The following is a 19,913-nucleotide window of genomic DNA, read 5'->3' as shown; positions in this document are numbered from 1 at the left end:
ATTGACAGGAGAGAAATTATCAACATTTTTTTAAACACTAATAACACTTTTATTTTTAATTGATGGGAAGAATCCTCTGCACCTGATGAGCGGAGGGGGACTGAGTAAGATGGCCAAAAATCACAGCTGTAAGTGGTAGCCTTTTATCTAAAATCATTATAGTGCAAACAGAAAGTTGTCAAATTTAGACATCCATTTGCAGTGCCTTTTCACTTTAACCCCAAACCCCCAAGCAACCATCTGCAGTGCCTTTTCACTTCAACTCAAGACCCCCAAACAAACAACCCTTTGCAGTGCCTTTTCACTTCAATCCAAAACCCCCAAACAACCGTTTGCAGTGTTTTTCACTTCAACCCAAACCCCCCCAATTTGCAGTGCCTTTTCACTTCAACCCAAACAACCATTTGTGTCTTCAACCCAAAACCCCCAAACAACCATTTACAGTGCCTTTTTACTTCAATCCAACCATATTTTCATTTTCAAACCACATTAATGGCACTCACAGTTGAGTAGACATGTGTTCAGTGTTATTCAGAGCTCAGAGAGACGTGACCCTCTCGCTTCCTCCATCTTGCAGAGACTGAGTGAGGCACGCCACTTCCGGGTTTTATAGTCCCTCCCCCCTCCCACCAGCAGGGGCAGCAAAGAGAATGGCGAATTTTTAAAAAACATTAATATCGCTCTGATTTTTCATCGATGGGAAAAATCCTCCGGACCAGTCCGGCGGAGGGGGGCTCTGAGCAAGATGACCAAAAATGACGGCCGTAAGTGGCGGCATTATCTCGGAAATCACATCGCAGTGAGTCAAAAGCAGTCAAGATCTTACTTTTAGTAATATAGATATAACTAAAACTCTCATCTTATTTGTTTGTGAGACTGCATGTTTGCATGTCAGTCATGCCCTGACATATGCCAAAATGGTACACAATAGCGCTACAATTTTGGACCAACTTACTCACCATTGTCCTGTGGTGTGGTGTATCAAGTTTTCTTCAGATTTATGGTATATTTTACAAGTTATTCACATTTTCAACTTTACAAAATCCAGTTTGAGAAAAATAATTTGAAGTTGCAGTGGCAGTGTTAATCCTGACCAAATTGGATAGGCTAGGACTTCAAAATGGGGTAAAAGCTTCATGGCTGCTAGGAGATTTGGTCAATTTGGAATTGCTTTCTGCACAGCTGGGACATGCTGCAGAGTGGTGCCAAGGTGTCTAGAGCTTAGATACAATTTGCAAGCAAAGAATGAGAACATTTGCCGATCCTGTCAATTAGGTACAAAACGCATAGAATGGATTGGATGGCTGCAAACCAGACATACACCTTGTAAATAGTTGTAAATAATGTTGCAGAGTTCTACTTTGCCGAGTGTTGATTGGATGAGGTATTGAGCCTCGTCTGGGTTTCTTGCAGATCAGGGTAAATGTTTCTACGTTGTCTTCCTTACGAAGTCTGGTTTGAATACAATGTATTGAACTGTTGTATTATTGGGTTAGGGAAATGTCTGTTATGTATCGAGCTAATTGATATCTGTAATTGGGTTATTAAAAGACCACCCTCATGTGGATCGGCCCCTCGAGGTCCCGGTCCATTATCACGAGGTCCAGTGTTGATCTTCTGGGAGAGCGATTGGGACTGCGTGACTTTCTGGAGTGTCTCTGTCTGAGCGAGGCCTAGGGGGCTTGAGCAAGCAGATATGAGGATCAAACCCGCAGTGGGATAGGTACAGTAGTTGAACTGCGCTTTTGTCAAAATAAAGATTAGTCGTTTCAAGTGCTTGATTCAGTGTTTTTACTGAAACTAGACTGGGGGGAAGCTTCGAAAAGAGCAATTTATATCGGGGGCTCGAACGGGATCTCAAAAGACGCCCAAACACAAGTTTGCGATCAAGGGTGTTGAGCTGATTTGATCGGGAGTGCAGAAATCGGGCCCACGATGCGGTTTTCGCATTGATTTTCGGCACTTTGTTAGTCGGAGCGGATCGATCATTCGCGAGCTTGGGAAAGGGTGTAATCGAGATCAATAGAACAGAGTCTAGCAAGCACGGGGGAGTGGTTAGCACGCATTTGGGTTAGGAGCCAATAAAACCAGGGTGGGGTTAGTGGCCCTGCTGGGGTTGGGTTAGAGTCCCTTTCCTGAGTTAGAGGCCCAAAGCTTTGGTCGTAGTTAGCAGACAGCAGCTGCTTTAGCGAGAATCAAATGTGCTTCATCGGGCGAGGGGTGGCCCAGGGTTAGACTTGGTATCCAAATTGGTGGGGTATTAAAATACAGGTCTCGCCTTCAATCCGATCTTTGCTGGGAGCGCAAATTGAAAAGGTGCGCTCTAAAAATGGGCACCGAAGCGGCTAGGTGCTGGATCCTCGGTGCCCAGTAGAGAGGATGTCTGTGCGAAGGTATCAGAGTCTCTCCCTGAAATGACGGACGAAGAACCTCGAGAATGTACTGGGCTTGGATGGACAGAGTATAGATTGGCCAGAATACTCCAGTCTGTTCAAGAATTCAACTGGGCAATTTTAGTTCGATTCGAGAGTCCACACTAGTAGAAGAGATACGCACTAAACTTAGGAGTTTGAGTTTGAGTCTATATTTGCAAAGCCAAATTTTCAAATACTGAATTTCATATTGAAATTCTGCCAGTAAGGTGGAATTCGAATTCCTGTACAGGTGCACAACCTTTTATCCGAAAGCCTTGGGACCAGACACTTGTCGGATTTCGGACATTTTCGGATTTCCGAATGGAACATTTTTAGCGTAGATTAGGTAGGTAGCGCGGGCGGCTTGAAAAGTCTGGAGCAGCTGCCTCCTCCCCGGAGACCGGGAGAATCATTGTAAATCATTGCATAAATGTTAGTCAGTTAGTTTGGAGGGATTTTATGTGGTGGTGGTGGAGTAGGGGTGAAGGGGGAAACTTTAATTCTTAGTCCCCTACCTGGTCAGCGACTCCCAACCTCGCGGAGCTGGGGGCTCCGTCCGGCCGCGGGCGGCGCCGGTTGGAGCTCCGACCCCGGCAACTCAACCCCTGGCTGCGCGGCTCCAAATCCAGCGACGCTCCGCGAACGTTGGGAGTCGGCGGCCACTGCGCTCCGGAGCTTGCCGCACGGCGACCCGGTAAGGCATTGCTATCCCAGCGCTGCGACGCCGCCGACTCATGACATTCGCGGAGCTGGGGCGTCCGGCCTCGGGTCGCGCTGGATTTGGAGCGCCAGGGGTAGAGTTGCCGGGGTCGGAGCTACAACCGGCGCCGCCCGCAGCCCCACCGGCCACAGCGCTGCGGAGCTTACTGCACGGCGACCCGGTAAGGCATTGACCGCTCCCCGCCTCTCTGACCAGGTAGGGGACTAAGAATTAAAGTTTACCCCTTCACCACCCCCTTCACATAAAAGCCCTCCAAACTAACTGACTAACATTTAGGCAATGATTTACAGATGTTTAAGCGTCTCCCGGTCTCCGGGGAGGAGGCAGCCGCTACAGTAGTATAGACCTGGGTTGACCGTGGGTCGTTTCGGGTCAAGTTTGGCGCCAAACGCGAGCTTTGGTGCGCAGACGACATCTGGAAAAAATGGCCGGTTTTCGGAGTTTTTCGGTTTCCGGAACACCAGATAAAAGGTTGTGCACCTGTATATAGAACTTCGGAGTTGGTGCACATCCATAAATGCTTCCGAATAGCGGCTGATCAACAGTGAATAGTAACCCTCTGGTCGATTGTTGATTAGTACCTGATAGCGAAGAGTACCTGAGAGACGGGAACCTGTTTACTTGATGAAAATTAATCCGAATAGCGAAGGGTACCCCTAATTCTGTCGAACTTAGAGAGAAGGGATAGAGGTCCCCCTAAAGAAGTCCAGTCTTAGCAGAGGGATAGTAACATTCAGGAGGAAAAGTAGTCATTTACGGAATAATACCCCTCAGCAAAGAGTAAACTAGGAAAGGGAAAATCTTCAGTGTCAGAGGGTGATAACAGCGTGATGCAGTATCGAGATTTAGTGTTCGTGAACTTTGCGCTAGTGCTTTAAATGATTTTGTAAATTGTAAAAATCTAGCTTTTCGTATTGTCATAGGATCTGGATTTTGTAAATATTCTATGTATGCAAATAAACTTAGAGTATATTAAGAATTAAAGGTTAAGATTCAGATTGTGTTAAGTCCGCAGAACGTCATTTGTGATGCTGCTTATGCACACGTTTACGGATTTAGAAACTTGAAGTAAGAGTGTGTTTGAGTTAAATATTTGTATTTGTTTAAGATCGTATTGTGAGAATCTGAATCGGGATGGTTCGATCAGGGGTTGTACTCTTTCGATCGCTGCGTCGGGGGAAGAATGCATTTCGTTGTCTCTGTACTGACACGGGGGAAGAGTATTCCCGCTGATTGATTGCACCACAAGGAAGATTTCTTAGAGTGCGTGATTTATGATAAAATAATGTTTGTGGTTTATTTAGGAGTGTGGTTGTGCCTGATAGTGATGGGTAGCGTGTTATCCTTTTCATGGATTGTGTTACATACATGTTAGAAGATCATTTTTGGATGTTATGATTGAGGATTAAATGAGTGCAGAAGTGTTTGATTGTGTTTGGATGTGCATGATTGTTCCCTGGAGCGATTCTTGAGTGACTGGGGATTGAGAAAGTTATAAGGTTGAAAGGGTGTGGACTTGTGGGAGATTGCAGAAGAATTTGAAAAAGAGAGTAGGATTGGTGGAGCAAAGGAGTAACGAGTTGCAAGGCTGCGATCGCATTGAACCATTAGCCATTGTCGAGGAGCGAGCTTGATAAATTTAGGGATCAAAAGGAAGGATTTAAAATTCTGTTTCAGGTGTTCGGAAGCATAGGATATAATATAGCTAGAGATGTAACAGAAGAGGAAAAGAGCCCATTGCAACTAATGTGTAATGAGTTTCCTCACAAGGCAGAGAATTTAAGAAATGTATCAGGATCATTAAATATGAAATTAGGAAATAAGCTATGGCCACCGGGGGGAATTAAAACAGTAAGAGGGATGAAATGCATAGAACGGATCATTTGGCAGCAAAGTAATAACGAAGGTGCAAAAGAATTAATAGGGTTATAGAGAAAATATTTAGAGAAACGAAAGGTGAATAAGGGGGTTAAGAGAATGGTTAGTTGGGAAAAAGCGATCGCTAAACTTGGATTAGAACTAAAAAAATGAGTAACTCAAGAAATAAAACTCAACATTTTCAGGTAAGCTGATTTTTGACTCCAGGTTGTAAATCTCTACCGGAAAATGTAAAAATGTTCTCATTAGCGCGTCGTTTCTTCGAGATGTGATCACACACAAACAAATAAATACACACACACACATCCACATCCAAGATCAGAGTTTTATATAATAATGTATTATTGCTCAAGTCATCAAGAGGACTGGAATACAAAAACAGAGATGTAATGCTGAGGTTCCATAAGGCGCTGGACAGGCCGCATTTGGAGTACTATGAGCAAATTTGGGCCCCATATCTGAGGAAGGATGTGCTGGCTCTGGAGAGGGTCCAGAGGAGGTTTACAAGTATGATTCCAGGAATGAATGGGTCAGCATATGATGAGTGTTTGACAGCACTGAGCCTGTACCCGCTGGATTTTAGAAGTTTGAGCGGGGACCTCATTGAAACTTACAGAATAATGAAAAGGCATAGATAGAGTGGATGTGGAAAGGATGTTTCCAATGTTGGGAGGGTTATGGACCAGAGGTCATAGCCTCAGAATTAAAGGGAGCTCTTTTAGAAAGGAGGTGAGTTGAAACTTCTTTAGTCAGAGGGTAGTTATTCTGTGGAACTCATTGCCACAGAGGGCTGTGGAAGCCAAGTCAGTGGATATTTTTAAAGCAGACATAGACAAATTGTTGATTAGAACCGGTGTCAAGGGTTATGGGGGGAAGGCAGGAAATTGGGATTAGGAGGCAGAGAACAGCCATGAATGAATGGCGCAGTAGACTCGACAGGCTGAATGGCCGAATTCCACTCTTATAATGTGAACTTGTGACATGTGGGGTTGAAATTGCAGTGAGATCATATGTGGCTGTGAGTTATTCCTGTGGAGGTAGAGGAGCAATTCTTTTGGATATCGAAGATCTATTAAGTTGGCTAGTGTGGCATGAAAAGCAGAACCTACCTTTAATGCAATACTTTTCAGTAAAATAGATATCTCAGTGTTGGAGAGGCAGCTAAGAGGCTCACCAATGTGTTAATTATGATTTTCGCTCCCTATTACATTCAAGAAAGCTTCTGCAAGGAATTTTGGTGAGATATCCAAAGTAACTTCTCTCGTGCAGCAACTAACTAAAAAGTAGTATATCAGCTACCAGATTTTGACCTGACTCTTCGAACACTCCTTTCCACCCACAGATGCTGCTCAACCTAGTTACTCCATCAGATTGTTTGCTACTCCAGAGTCTAGAATCTGCAGTCTTGTGTTTCCAGGAGTAAAGCAGTCATAACTACAGAATCAGAGCAAGTCAAATGCATACTGTTCACTCACTCAGATTTGAGGTGTTTTGAAATATGAAGAGAGATCTCTGACACCATTTTTCAAGAATTCAACATTATTAATTTAATCTAGAATATCTGTCTCCTAAAAATGGGCAAATGCTGGACTATTCCATCCAAATGAGAAAATGTTTCCAAAATTGTTTTCAAATTCTGACAGTAGTTCAAAAGTTAATTACAGCAAATTGATATATTAAAAAATATAAACATTTTGCATGTGATCTATTTACTAATGGATGCTCAGTATTAGAACTTACTTGCATGCCTGCATTCCCCATTTGTGGTGCTGGCTTCTAAATTCCGAGATGAATCTTGAGCTGCATCTCTCTTTGCTTCTGAACTGTGATCTGTTTGATTTGTTGCTGGTGCCACATCTGCGCACAATAAATAAGGACAATTTACAATTTGCTAGGTAGGATCATCTCCAACTACTAGAAATTATCGTTGGTCACCAACATCTTTTTTTAAATAATATTGATTTATCGACCAAAAGCAATTAAAATAGATTTTAAGTTCCCCAAATATTAAATGAATAACAGGTGTTTCAAGATAAAAGCTAACCAGGTATATTCCTAAGCGTATTATTGTTTCTTTACAGAGAGTGCTGACTAATCAGCCCATTTAGTCGAAGAAAATACAGGCATAGTAAATTAAATTCAAATTTGGAAGCAACAAGTGATTATGTCATCAATCAAATCTGAAAACAACAGGAGGGTATGCAAAATGTACAATGCTTGAAGTAACAAACTTTTAAAATACATACATCCATAAGCATAAAATCAATTGAAAGCTTAGGAGAAGGAGAAAGTAAATGTTCAGAGAAAAAAATACAAATTGAAAATGCTGCAGGTGTAATTCATCGTGGAAAATTAATAGTTGAAAAGAAATCCACGTTCTATATGATTCAATAGGATACAGAAAAAGCAACAGCATGCAAAAACAAAAATCTAAATGCAAATAACTTGTATAGTTGTAAATGGAGGATAACTGAATTGCATTAATAAAGGTCTCACAAAATTAACTGCAATGGACCCAGTGTAAACAATTTCTAAGATAGACATAAAAAGCTGGAGCAACTCAGCGGGACAGGCAGCATGTCTGGAGAGAAGGAATGGGTGATGTTTCAGCCCAAGACTCTTCTTCAGACCAATTTCTAATCTGCTTAAAGTAATTCTTGATCTGAAATGGGAGTCAAGGAAATACCAACAGTTGAGCAAATTTGATACATGGATCTACAGAACCAGTAATCAAAACATTAATTATTGTTGGGCAAAGCATAGCCAGGAAGTGATTAGAATTAATGGAGCTCAGCAACCATGAGAAAATCATCACATGTGGGTTACCGGTCAAGTCACAAACCACCCTAATTTGCAAATCTAATACCATGTAATAATGCTAACACCAGGTATCAAAGTTGCAAAAAAGCTCAAGATAAGGATATTAGCAATGATCTCAAAATCCTGCTGGGAGGAGGGAATTCGAAAATCCAATGGGTAACATCCAGTGGAACACCCCTGGCAAAAGAAACAGAATGACAGTCCTTCATCAAAACTGAAAAAAACAGTTGAAAAGGTGAAGACACGAAAGAATGGTTTCTTAGTCATTGATATTTTATGATGTGCTTTTGGAACTCTTCTGTAATGAGTTAAAAAGAACATTAAACATCCTAAATTATAATAAAATTTTAAATGGCAGATGAGAAATGTCGCAGAAGTGATGATTTGATAAACCAATGATCTGGATGACTTCATCCATTCTTCTACACCAGCTTAAGTTTATAGTATGATGCAAGTTTCATTTGAGGCCATTCAACAAATACAATAAAATGTTAAATGAGTTGTTCTTGCTATTGTAAACATATGCGCATGTGCACTGGCCAAAGTAGATTTTTTTTTTTAAACAGTTCCTTTTATAGCAGCTATTGTCAAGCTTGAAAGGGTTCAGAACAGATTTACGAGGATGCTGCCAGGACTATAGGGAGAGGTTGAGTAGACTGGGTTTCTATTCCATGGAGCGCAGGAGGATGAGGGGAGATCTTATAGAGGTATGCAAAATCATGAGAGGAATAGATCGGGTAGGCTTTTGCCCAGAGTAGGGGAATCAAAGAGCAGAGGACATAGGTTCAAGGTGAAAAGATTTAATAGGAATCCGAGTGGTAACCTTTTCACACAAAGGGTGGTGGGTGTATGGAACAAGCTGCCAGATGAGATAGTTGAGGCTGGGACTATCCCATTGTTTAAGAAACAGTTGGACAGGTACATGGATAGGGCTGGTTTGGAGGTAAATGAACCGAGCGCAGGCAAGTGGGACTAGTGTAGAAACATAGAAAATAGGTGCAGGAGTAGTCCATTCGGCCCTTCGAGCCTGCACCGCCATTCAATATGATCACGGCTGATCATCCAACTCAGTATCCCATACCTGCCTTCTCTCCATAACCCCTGATCCCTTTAGCCACAAGGGCCACATCTAACTCCCTCTTAAATATAGCCAATGAACTGGCCTCAACTACCTTCTGTGGCAGAGAATTCCAGAGATTCACCACTCTCTGTGTAAAAAATGATTTCCTCATCTCAGTCCTAAAAGACTTCCCTCTTATCCTTAAACTGTGACCCCTTGTTCTGGACTTCCCCAACATAATCTTCCTGCATCTAGCCTGTCCAACCCCTTAAGTATTTTGTAGGTTTCTATAAGATACCCCCTCAATCTAAATTCTAGCGTGTACAAGCCAAGTCTACCCAGTCTTTCTTCATATGAAAGTTCTGCCATCCCAGGAATCAGTCTGGTGAACCTTCTCTGTACTCCCTCTATGGCAAGAATGTCTTTCCTCAGATTAGGAGACCAAAACTGTACGCAATACTCCAGGTGTGGTCTCACTAAGGCCCTGTACAACTGCAGTAGAACCTCCCTGCTCTTACACTCAAATCCTTTTGCTATGAATGCTAACATACCATTCGCTTTCTTCACTGCCTGCTGCACCTGCATGCCTACTTTCAATGACTGGTGTACCATTGCACCCAGGTCTCGTTGCATCTCCCCCTTTCCTAATCGGCCACCATTCAGATAATAGTCTACTTTCCTGTTTTTGCCACCAAAGTGGATAACCTCACATTTATCCACATTATACTGCATCTGCCATGCATTTGCCCACCCACCCAACCTATCCAAGTCACCTTGCAGCCTCCTAGCATCCTCCTCACAGCTAACACTGCCCTCCAGCTTAGTGTCATCCGCAAACTTGGAGATGTTGCATTCAATTCCCTCATCCAAATCATTAATATATATTGTAAATAGCTGGGGTCCCAGCACTGAGCCTTGCGGTACCCCACTAGTCACTGCCTGCCATTCTGAAAAGGACCCGTTCACTCCTACTCTTTGCTTCCTGTCTGACAGCCAGTTCTCTATCCACATCAATACTGTACCCCCAATACCATGTGCATTAAGTTTGCATACTAATCTCTTATGCGGGACCTTGTCAAAAGCCTTCTGAAAGTCCAGATATATCACATCCACTGGTTCTCCCTTATCCACTCTACTAATTACATCCTCGAAAATTTCTATAAGATTCGTCAGACATGATTTACCTTTCATAAATCCATGCTGACTTTGTCCAATGAATTCACCACTTTCCAAATGTGCTGCTATCCCATCTGTAATAACTGACTCCAGCATTTTCCCCACTACCATTATTAGACTAACTGGTCTGTAATTTCCCGTTTTCTCTCTCCCTCCCTTTTTAAAAAGTGGGGGTACATTAGCTTCCTTCCAATCCTCAGGAACTACTCCAGAATCTAAAGAGTTCTGGAAAATTATCACTAATGCATCCACTATTTCTGCGGCTACTTCCTTAAGTACTCTGGGATGCAACATCTGGCCCTGGGGATTTATCGGCCTTTAATCCATTCAATTTACCTAACACCACTTCCCGGCTAACCTGGATTTCACTCAGTTCCTCCATCTCATTTAACCCCTGGTCCCTTGCTATTTCTGGCAGATTATTTATGTCTTCCTTAGTGAAGACAGAACCAAAGTAGTTATTCAATTGGTCTGTCATGTCCTTGTTCCTCATGATCAATTCGCCTGTTTCTGACTGCAAGGGACCTACATTTGTTTTAACTAATCTTTTCCTCTTCACATATCTATAAAAACTTTTGCAGTCAGTTTTTATGTCCCTGCCAGTTTTCTTTCATAATCTATTTTCCCTTTCTTAATTAAGCCCTTTGTCCTCCTCTGCTGGACTGAATTTCTCCCAGTCCCCTGGTAGGCTGCTTTTTCTGGCTAATTTGTATGCTTCATCTTTTGTTTTGATACTATCCCTGATTTCCCTTGTTATCCACGGATGCACTACCTTCCCTGATTTATTATTTTGCCAAACTGGGATGAACAATTGTTGTAGTTCATCCATGCAGTCTTTAAATGCCTTCCATTGCATATCTACCGTCAACCCTTTAAGAATCAATTGCCTATCTATCTTGGCCAATTTACGTCTCATACCCTTAAAGTCACCTTTCTTTAAGTTCAGGACCCTTGTTTCTGAATTAACAATGCCACTCTCCATCCTAATGAAGAACTCAACCATATTATGGTCACTGTTGCCCAAGGGGCCACGCACAACAAGACTGCTAACTAACCCTTCCTCATTACTCAATACCCAGTCTAGAATAGCCTGCTCTCTTGTTGGTTCCTCTACATGTTGGTTTAGAAAACTATCCCGCATATATTCCAAGAAATCCTCTTCCTCAGCACCCCTGCCAATTTGATTCACCCAATCTATATGTAGATTGAAGTCACCCATTATAACTGTTTTACCTTTGTTGCATGCATTTCTAATTTCCTGTTTGATGCCATCCCCAACTCCACTACTACTGTTAGGTGGCCTGTACACAACTCCCACCAGCGTTTTCTGCCCCTTAGTGTTTTGCAGCTCTACCCATATCAATTCCACATCCTCCAAGCTAATGTCCTTCCTTTCTATTGCGTTAATCTCCTCTCTAACCAGCAACGCTACCCCATCTCCTTTTTCCTTTCTGTCTATCCCTCCTGAATATTGAATATCCCTGGATGTTCAGCTCCCAGCCTTGGTCACCCTGGAGCCATGTCTCTGTGATCCCAACTATATCATATTCATTAATAACTATCTGCACATTCAACTCATCTACCTTATTATGAATGCTCCTTGCATTGAGACACAAAGCCTTCAGGTTTGTTTTTTACAACACTCTTACCCCTTATACAATTATGTTGAAAAGTGGCCCTTTTTGATTTTTGCCCTGGATTTGTCTGCCTGCCGCTTTTACTTTTCACCTTGCTACCTATTGCTTCTACTTTCATTTTACACCTGTGTAGCTGGGACATTGTTGGCCGGTGTGGGCGAGTTGGACCGAATGGCCTGTTTCCATACTATATCACTCTGTGACTATAATCTGGATTTATACAGTCTTCAGTGAATGGGATCAAACAAAAATGAAAATTAAGCCCAAGGACACAATTTTGTGGAGGTGTACCAAATTTTGATCGAAAAAAGTCAATTTTATGGAATTAAAACAGAAAATAGTGAGATAATCCGAAGACCAGGAAGCCACTGTAGAGCAAAAAAATAGGGTGTCGAGTTGATAACTTTTCATTGATTTTCAACAACCTGAATGATGTGCATTCAGAATTGAAGATTTCAGAATTCCAGTGTGTGGGACCTAAATGCAGGTATGAATGGCACAGGGTGAAGGGTGGTAGGGGATGCAAAGTTCGAGTTCTAAAGGGCTGCAAGTCATTGTGCTTAGGCAATAGGAGGCCCAATGTGAGTGAATCGTGATGATTTGTGAAACGAACAGCAATAATTATCAACCAATATATTGCTAAACATTTAAAGAAATATTATCTGATGGCCACCTCATTGTTGCTTATTTGCCCAAGATATGTAAAAACTGGTCACACATGTTTCTGCATATTGATAATGATAAAAGCAACTAAACTCAAAAACTTACTTTGCTGCAAAGTTATTTGGGAAACTGAGGGCTTTGGGAAATATATTACCACTGCATCTTAAATCACCAATGGGAATTTGGTCACAAACATCATTTTGTGAGTGGCGAATGCAAACATAGCAACAAGAAACGAGAACAAAGTATGAAATACCTCAGTAGCAGAGAATTGAAATTCCTAATCCTTTGTGATAAATTTGCTCCGCTCTAATATAATTTAATGCTTCTTGAACACTGACCACCATTAAAACTAAATTTCAGATGTAATACATTTTTCTAAACCATCCTCCAAATAAGTATAATTGAGGGACAGGTGTTAAGCTTCTCAAAATCAACGTATTCATTATTGTTTTTCACTATTTTCTTAACTGTAGGACATGATACACATGTAGAAATGATCTATCGCGGAAGCATACGTACGTACAGCATCTTATACTGCATTTTGAGAAGAGGCGATAAACATCTCTGCAAACTTCTTGAATAATCTATTTCAATAATTCCTTGAAATAATCTGAAGGTAAATTATTCTTGAAATGAACCAACCAATTAATTAAAAAATCTAAAAGTAACTTTAAAAACTCCAGAATGATAAAATCAGGTATAAATTCAAGGACTTTTCAAGGTATCCAATTTTCAAATACCATTTTCAAGGACCATAATCCAGCAAATATTGATGGCTTATCAGAGACTTGTTTATAAATTGCTTGGTATTGGATGATTTAATTCTGTACCAAATAAAAATAAGTAAGAAGGTTGGCTGGTCATCATCTCAGATTTGATTGAAAATCATGTTTTGCACACCCCTGGTACAAAGAACACAGCAGAAAATTCAACTTTCAACTCAAAGTTCCTTCAAAGTTATGAACCTTTGATATAGTTCATAAAATTGCCAAATGCCCATTGGAATTTGGAGTTGAGACCTTGTTTTCTGTTGTGTTACTTGTGTGCTCTGATGTACAGACACTGATTTTCAGGGAAATCTGAGGTGATCAGTCAATCAATTAGTCCAGGTACAGAACGACACTAAACTCCATAATAATTACACACACGATGGTTAACTTATCTATATTCGTACTTGCACTGATGGTCCATTTTCTCATCTCTTAGTTGGTCAATGTGAAACCATGATAACAGAAAACTTTGCTTTTCAACCAGTCCCTGCAAACCTGTACTGTCCCTGCCTGCTTCAAAGTCTCCACTATTGTCCCTGTACCCAAAAAGTCAAGGATTACTGGTCTTAATGACTACAGGCCTGCCGCACTGACCTCTGCAGTCATCAGGCATGAGACAGGAAAAAAAAAGAAAAAAATAGGAAGAGACGGGGGTCCAGGGGACATTGCCCTCTAGTAGGGTTCCAATCTGCAATGCCCCTGGCGGGGGTAAAAGGGGGCAGCGCCACTTTTATGCAGAATTTTTTTGATAATTGTACCTTGAAATGACACTGTTTTCTTGCCTGTTCACCCTTAATTTACAGTATATATTTTTTAATTGTACCTTAAAATGACACATTTTACTTGCCCGTCACCTTAATTTACACAGAAAATTTGTGATAATCACACCTTAAAATGACATCCCTTGCTTGTTTACACTTAAGTCATATTTTGAATAATTTTATATTACACCTACACGTAACATGATACCTGTTCCTTGTTTGTTTAATTAGAGAGGTATCCTTTACACAGGAAATCTTTGACAATTTTTTGGCCACATTATATATTTGGCAAATTTTTGCAGGCCGTAGGAAAAAATAAAGAAATGTCAGTTTTATAAATTTAATTAACTCAAAAAAGAACTTAATTAAAACAAATGGAAGAAATTCAAAACAAACCATGTAGCCATCAATCAAGGTTAACCAACAAAATCAAAAGGTTTTATGCAACCACAATAATGGGAAGGAGGGAACTGTTTTTTTTATTTCAAAATTTCATTGAAACCCTCAACGTGATAGCCTATGGCAAACTGAAATGTAAGTTCCTGCGCTACCCAGTGTTGCAGTGCTAATTTTTTAGGTGCCGGTGCTGTGAAACAGGGGCGGTAATTTCAGGTTTTGCTTGGGGGAGGTGGGGGCAAGCTAGTCTTCCAAAAGGGTCAAACAAGATTATAGCCTATGGCTACATCCCAGTGTATAACTAGCACAATAAAACATATAATACTTAATTTAATAATATGACAAAATATTCCATGGTTGCACTCTCTGATTATCATGAAAATTAATAATCAAGCAAGTAAAGATAAAGACGGCGATCACACACACACACTCTCACACATACACATTCCCACACACATTCCCACTCCGTCGACCATCGTCTCTCCTCCAGCCACCAGCGGGCCAGAGCTGTCACCTCACCAGAGTTCCCCAGGCTCTACACCAGCCCGCAACCTCCATATTTCAGACAGCACGTGGTCTGACTCTGCTGGGTCCTAGTGCTCCTCCCCTCCCTCCTATAGGGAATGTCGTTAGCAAACATATCTTACAATGTCTCCTGACTTTTAATAAAAATACGCATTATTAACGATGAAAAAAGGCCACATTACTGCATGAATTAATACTTTCATCGCAAAAGTGAATTTTCAAGGACAAGGATCTATGATAAATCCAAGGACTTTCAAGGACCATATGAGCCCTGTAAAATTACAGAACTCACTATAGTGATACGGTTGTTAAAAGGCAGATGTTAAAATTCACCTGTAGCAGAAGTCAAATAGTTAATTCAATATCAGAATTCCCCTGCCTTAGTCAGCATGGTTGAGAGAAAAGTTTCCTGCAAGTACGCATTTCCATTTATAATATGGATTTCAATAGCAAAAAAAAACAAGATTAATATTATGAAAACGCATGATACAGATCATTTTCTAAGAACACGAGGATATCATTCAAATGAGTTCAAAAGCCATCCCACTGGTCTCCCATCAAATTGTGTGGTGCGTTCATTAGAGGAAATATACAGTGCCCTCCATAATGTTTGGGACAAAGACTTGTCATCTATTTATTTGCCTCTGTACTCCACAAATTGAGATTTGTAATAGAAAAAAATCACATATGGTTAAAGTGCACATTGTCAGATTTTAATAAAGGCCATTTTTATACATTTTAGTTTCACCATGTAGAAATTACAGCAGTGTTAATTAAATTAAATTAAATTAAAGCAGTCGCCCCATTTCAGGACACCATAATGTTTGGGGCACAGCAATGTCATGTAAATGAAAGTAGTCAGGTTTAGTATTTTGTTACATATCTTTTGCATGCAATGGCTGCTTGAAGTCTGCGATTCATGGACATCACCAGTTGCTGGGTGTTTTCTCTGGTGATTCTCTGCCAGGCCTGTATTGCAGCCATCTTTAGCTTATGCTTGTTTTGGGGGCTAGTCCCTTTCAAATTTCTCTTCAGCATATAAAAGGCATGCTCAATTGGGTTCAGATTGGGTGATTGACTTGGCCACTCGAGAATTGACCATTTTTAAGCTTTGAAAAACTCCTTTGTTGCTTTAGCAGTATGTTTGGAATCATTTTGGAATGATGTAGAATGAACCTTCGGCCAATGGGTTTTGGGGCATTTGTTTGAACTTGAGCAGATAGGACGTGTCTATACATTTCAGAAGTCATTATGCTACTACCATCAGCAGTTGTATCATCAATGAAGATAAGTGAGCCAGTACCTTCAGCAGCCATACATGCCCAAGCCGTAACACCACCACCACCGTGTTTCACAGATGAGGTGGTATGCTTTGGATCTTGAGCAGTTCCTTCCCTCCTCCATACTTTGCTCTTGCCACCACTCTGATATGTTAATCTTCGTCTCATCTGTCCACATCTCTCCCTTTTTCCAGAACTGTGGTTGGTCTTTCAAGTACTTCTTGGCAAACTGTAGCCTAGCCATCCTATTTTTGCAGCTAACCAGTCGAATGCATCTTGCAGTGTAGCCTCTGTATTTCTGTTCATGAAGTCTTCTGCGGACAGTGGTCATTGACAAATCCCAACCCGACTCCTGAAGGGTGTTTCCGATCTGTCGGGCAGGTGTTTGGGGATTTTTCTTTATTATAGAGAGAATTCTTCTGTCATCAGCTGTGGAGGTCTTCCTTGGCCAGCGTTCTGCTTTATTGCGATTAGTAAGCTCACCGGTGCTCTCTTTCTTAATGATGTTCCAAACGGTTGATTTTGGTAAGCCTAAGGTTTGGCTGATGTATCTAATAGTTTTATTCTTGTTTCTCAGTCTCATAATGATTTATTTGACTTTCATTGGCACAACTCTGGTCCTCATGTTGATAAACAGCAATAAAATATGTCAAAGGTGATGGAAAGAGTGGAAGAAAGACCAGGTGCTGAGAGCTCTCTTATACCTGCAGTATGGAAGCAAATAAACACACCTGAGCAATTACAATCACCTGTGAAGCCTTGTGTGTCCCAAACATTATGGTGTCCTGAAATGGGGGGACTATGTATAAACACAGCTGTAATTTCTACATGGTGAAACCAAAATGTATAAAAATGGCCTTGAATAAAATCTGACAATGTACACTTTAACCACTTGTGATTTTTTTTCTATTACAAATCTCAAATTGTGGAGTACAGAGGCAAATAAATAAATGATGGGTCTTTGTCCCAAACATTATGGAGGGCACTGTATGTTGCAGCATTCAAGCAAGATAGCATCATGCAAAAAACAAATGCATCATTCGTTCTGCTTTATTGCAGGTACTATTTGTTTCAGCAGCCACTCACTTCGTTTTTTCCTGGATTCCTTGATATCTTCACAGAGTATATTAAACTCAGGATCTAACTCAGCAGCTATCATTGCATGTGCTGTATCTTTGAGTGTGCAGGCTCTATGCCGAATTATGCGATCTATAAAGAAAACACCAAGCAGTTATGTGCACACAAAATAAACCATTCTTTAGAAATAAGTAGCTGTAGATGCTGGTTTACAAAAAAAGATACAAAGCACTGGAGTAAAGCAGTAGGTCAGGCAACATCTCTGGAAAACATGGATAGATGATGTCTTTGGTCGGGATCCTATTCAGACTGATTACGGTGGGGAAGGATGAAAGCTCCTCCCGCAACCCCACTCCCCCTATGGCCCACCTGGACCCTTATATTTCGTTCTCTAGCTACAGTCGTTTCATCTCACACCTTGTGAGTTCAGTTTAGTTTATTGGCACGTGTACCGAGGTACAGTGAAAAGCCTTTTGTTGCATGCTAACCAGTCAGCAGAAAGACATTATATGATTAGAATCAATCCATTTACAGTGTATAGATAAATGATAAGGAAATAACGTTTAGTGCAAGGTAAAACCAGCAAAGTCCAATCAAGGATAGTCCGAGGGACATCAAAGAGGTAGTTCAGCACTGCTCTTTGGTTGAGGTCAGATGATTCAGTTGCCTGATAACATTTGGGAAGAAACTGTCCCTGAATCCGGTGGTGTGCGTTTTCACACTTCTATACCTTTTGCCTGATGTGAGTGGAGAAGAGGGAGTGGCCAGGGTGCGACTCGTCCATGATTGTGCTCCTGGCCTTGCCGAGGCAGCGTGAGGCATAAATTGAGGCAGTAGAAGGGAGGTTGGTTGATGTGATGGCCTGGGCTGCGTCCACAATTCGCTGCAATTTCTTTTTAGTAATCTTTCTAAATCAGTCCTCGATGGAGCTGTTCCCAAACCAAGCTGTGATGCATCCTGATAAAATGCTTTCTATGGTGCATCTGTAGAAGTTGGGGAGAATTGTAGTGGATATGCTAAACCTCCTACACCTTCTCAGGAAGTAGAGGCGTTGGTGTGCCTTCTTGGTCGTTGTTTCGATAGGTGTGGTCCAGATGTTGTTGGTGATATTGATTCCGAGGAATTTGAAGTTTGCCTTTTCACCCCTGGCCTTTGTGCAACAATCTGCCTATCAAATCACCCTCACCTGTATCCACCTATTACTTGCCAGGTTTTATCATATCCCTCCTTTATTCCAGCTTTCTTCAACCAGCCACCGCCCCACCCAATCAGTTTTAAGACCTAAAGTGTCACCTATCCATATTCTCCAGATGCTGTCGGACACGCTGTGTTATTACGGCACATTGTATTTTTTTTTACATTCTTTATTTGAATTAAGTCAGTTCCCATAGCCTTTTATTAGGCAAGTTATTGACATAGATTTATGCTCAATGACAAATATTCTGGATACCCTGTAGCCGTATTCTGTTGAAGTGTAATGTATTGTAGAGACTGGTAGCCGTATGCTGTTGAAGTGTAATGTATTGTAGAGACTGGGATGAAAATATAATTTGAAAGAGGCAGATGGTGAAGAGGAATTAAATTCAACCACACAAAATCAAATATACAGATGACCTTACTTTGAACAGTATATTTATACAACCATTATGACATATAAACCCGACATTTTGATTACATAAATAATTAGTCTGATATGAAACCATGGGTGGAATCTTGTCGTAAGCTATTCTGGTTCCAAATTAACTATTACACACAAGTTTAAACAAGCTAAACGTATTATCTTTTCTCACAGTAACTGAATGTATTATGAATTAATCAATGAATGTTACTTGATATAGGATATTAGCAATATCAACTGTTCTTGCTTATTAGCTCAAGAAGAAGTGCCAATGGTGATGGTTTAATGAAATCTGTTGAAGTAAATTGGGCAAAATTGGTGTAATGTAAAATAAAGCCAAATATACTCAACATACCGCTGGCAACATTTGTGGAGAGAGACTGCAGTTGCTGCTTCATAGCAATGATCTTTCATCAGAACATTTCTGGTGAAAGGTCATCACCTGAAACAATTGGCTAGAATGTACACAGCAGTGAACCAGTTCCACTCACTGCTGAGTTCAATAAAAGATACAAACTTACCTGAAATGATCCATTCAGCAGGAACTTGTGAGGGAAAAAGCTGGTAGGATCCTCCGCATCAAGGCCCTGCGCGTTGAAGGGCCTAAGGATGTAAAAGAAGCATCACGTTGGGCGGCGTGAAAAAGCCCACCCATAAAAAGTTGTGAAGTTGCTGTCAGTCACAAGGAGTAATGTGAACGTTGATAATGTTATTTTTGCAAAATCTGAGTCATAAAATGTTTCTCTCCACAGATGCTGCCCAACTTGTTGAGCATTTCTCACATTTTGGGTTCTTTTCAGGTTTACAGCATCTGAACTATTTTGCTTTTATAAGCAAAAGATGCAAAATATCCTTCAAAAGAATAATAGCTATTTAAAATTGGATAATTGATTTTTAATATCTACTTTGGCTACTTTAAAGTGAATGTATGTGTTCAAGGAACATATTTTGTGCTAGGTAATCTAACAACCTCCATTTTAGATTTTTATTTACAAAAGGTTACGACGACAAGAGGAGTTTGCATGTTCTGACATTGACTGCGTAGACTTTCTCCAGGTGTTCCAGCTTCCTCCCACATCCCAAAAATGCGCTGGTTGGTAGAAACATAGAAAAT

General features: G+C 40.9%; 1 protein-coding gene across 4 annotated transcripts in view; it reads right to left on the bottom strand.

The window, feature by feature from the left end:
• Positions 1 to 19,913, bottom strand: part of atad2b (ATPase family AAA domain containing 2B) — a 143,725-nt gene that overhangs the window by 14,278 nt on the left and 109,534 nt on the right. For 3 of the 4 annotated variants that reach the window (XM_055635372.1, XM_055635370.1, XM_055635369.1), the window contains 2 exons: positions 17,191 to 17,313; positions 6,754 to 6,870 (listed from right to left, as the gene is read on the bottom strand). In XM_055635372.1, the coding sequence (XP_055491347.1) occupies positions 6,754 to 6,870; positions 17,191 to 17,313 (240 nt within the window). The remainder of the gene's footprint in view (positions 1 to 6,753; positions 6,871 to 17,190; positions 17,314 to 19,913) is intronic. The other variant, XM_055635373.1, reaches the window with a different exon arrangement.

Source organism: Leucoraja erinacea, chromosome 5 (genome assembly GCF_028641065.1).
Source record: "Leucoraja erinacea ecotype New England chromosome 5, Leri_hhj_1, whole genome shotgun sequence".
Classification (NCBI taxonomy): Eukaryota; Metazoa; Chordata; class Chondrichthyes; order Rajiformes; family Rajidae; genus Leucoraja; species Leucoraja erinaceus.
The sequence above is the reverse complement of the archived record's forward strand: the minus strand, read 5'-3'. Positions and strand labels throughout refer to the sequence as shown.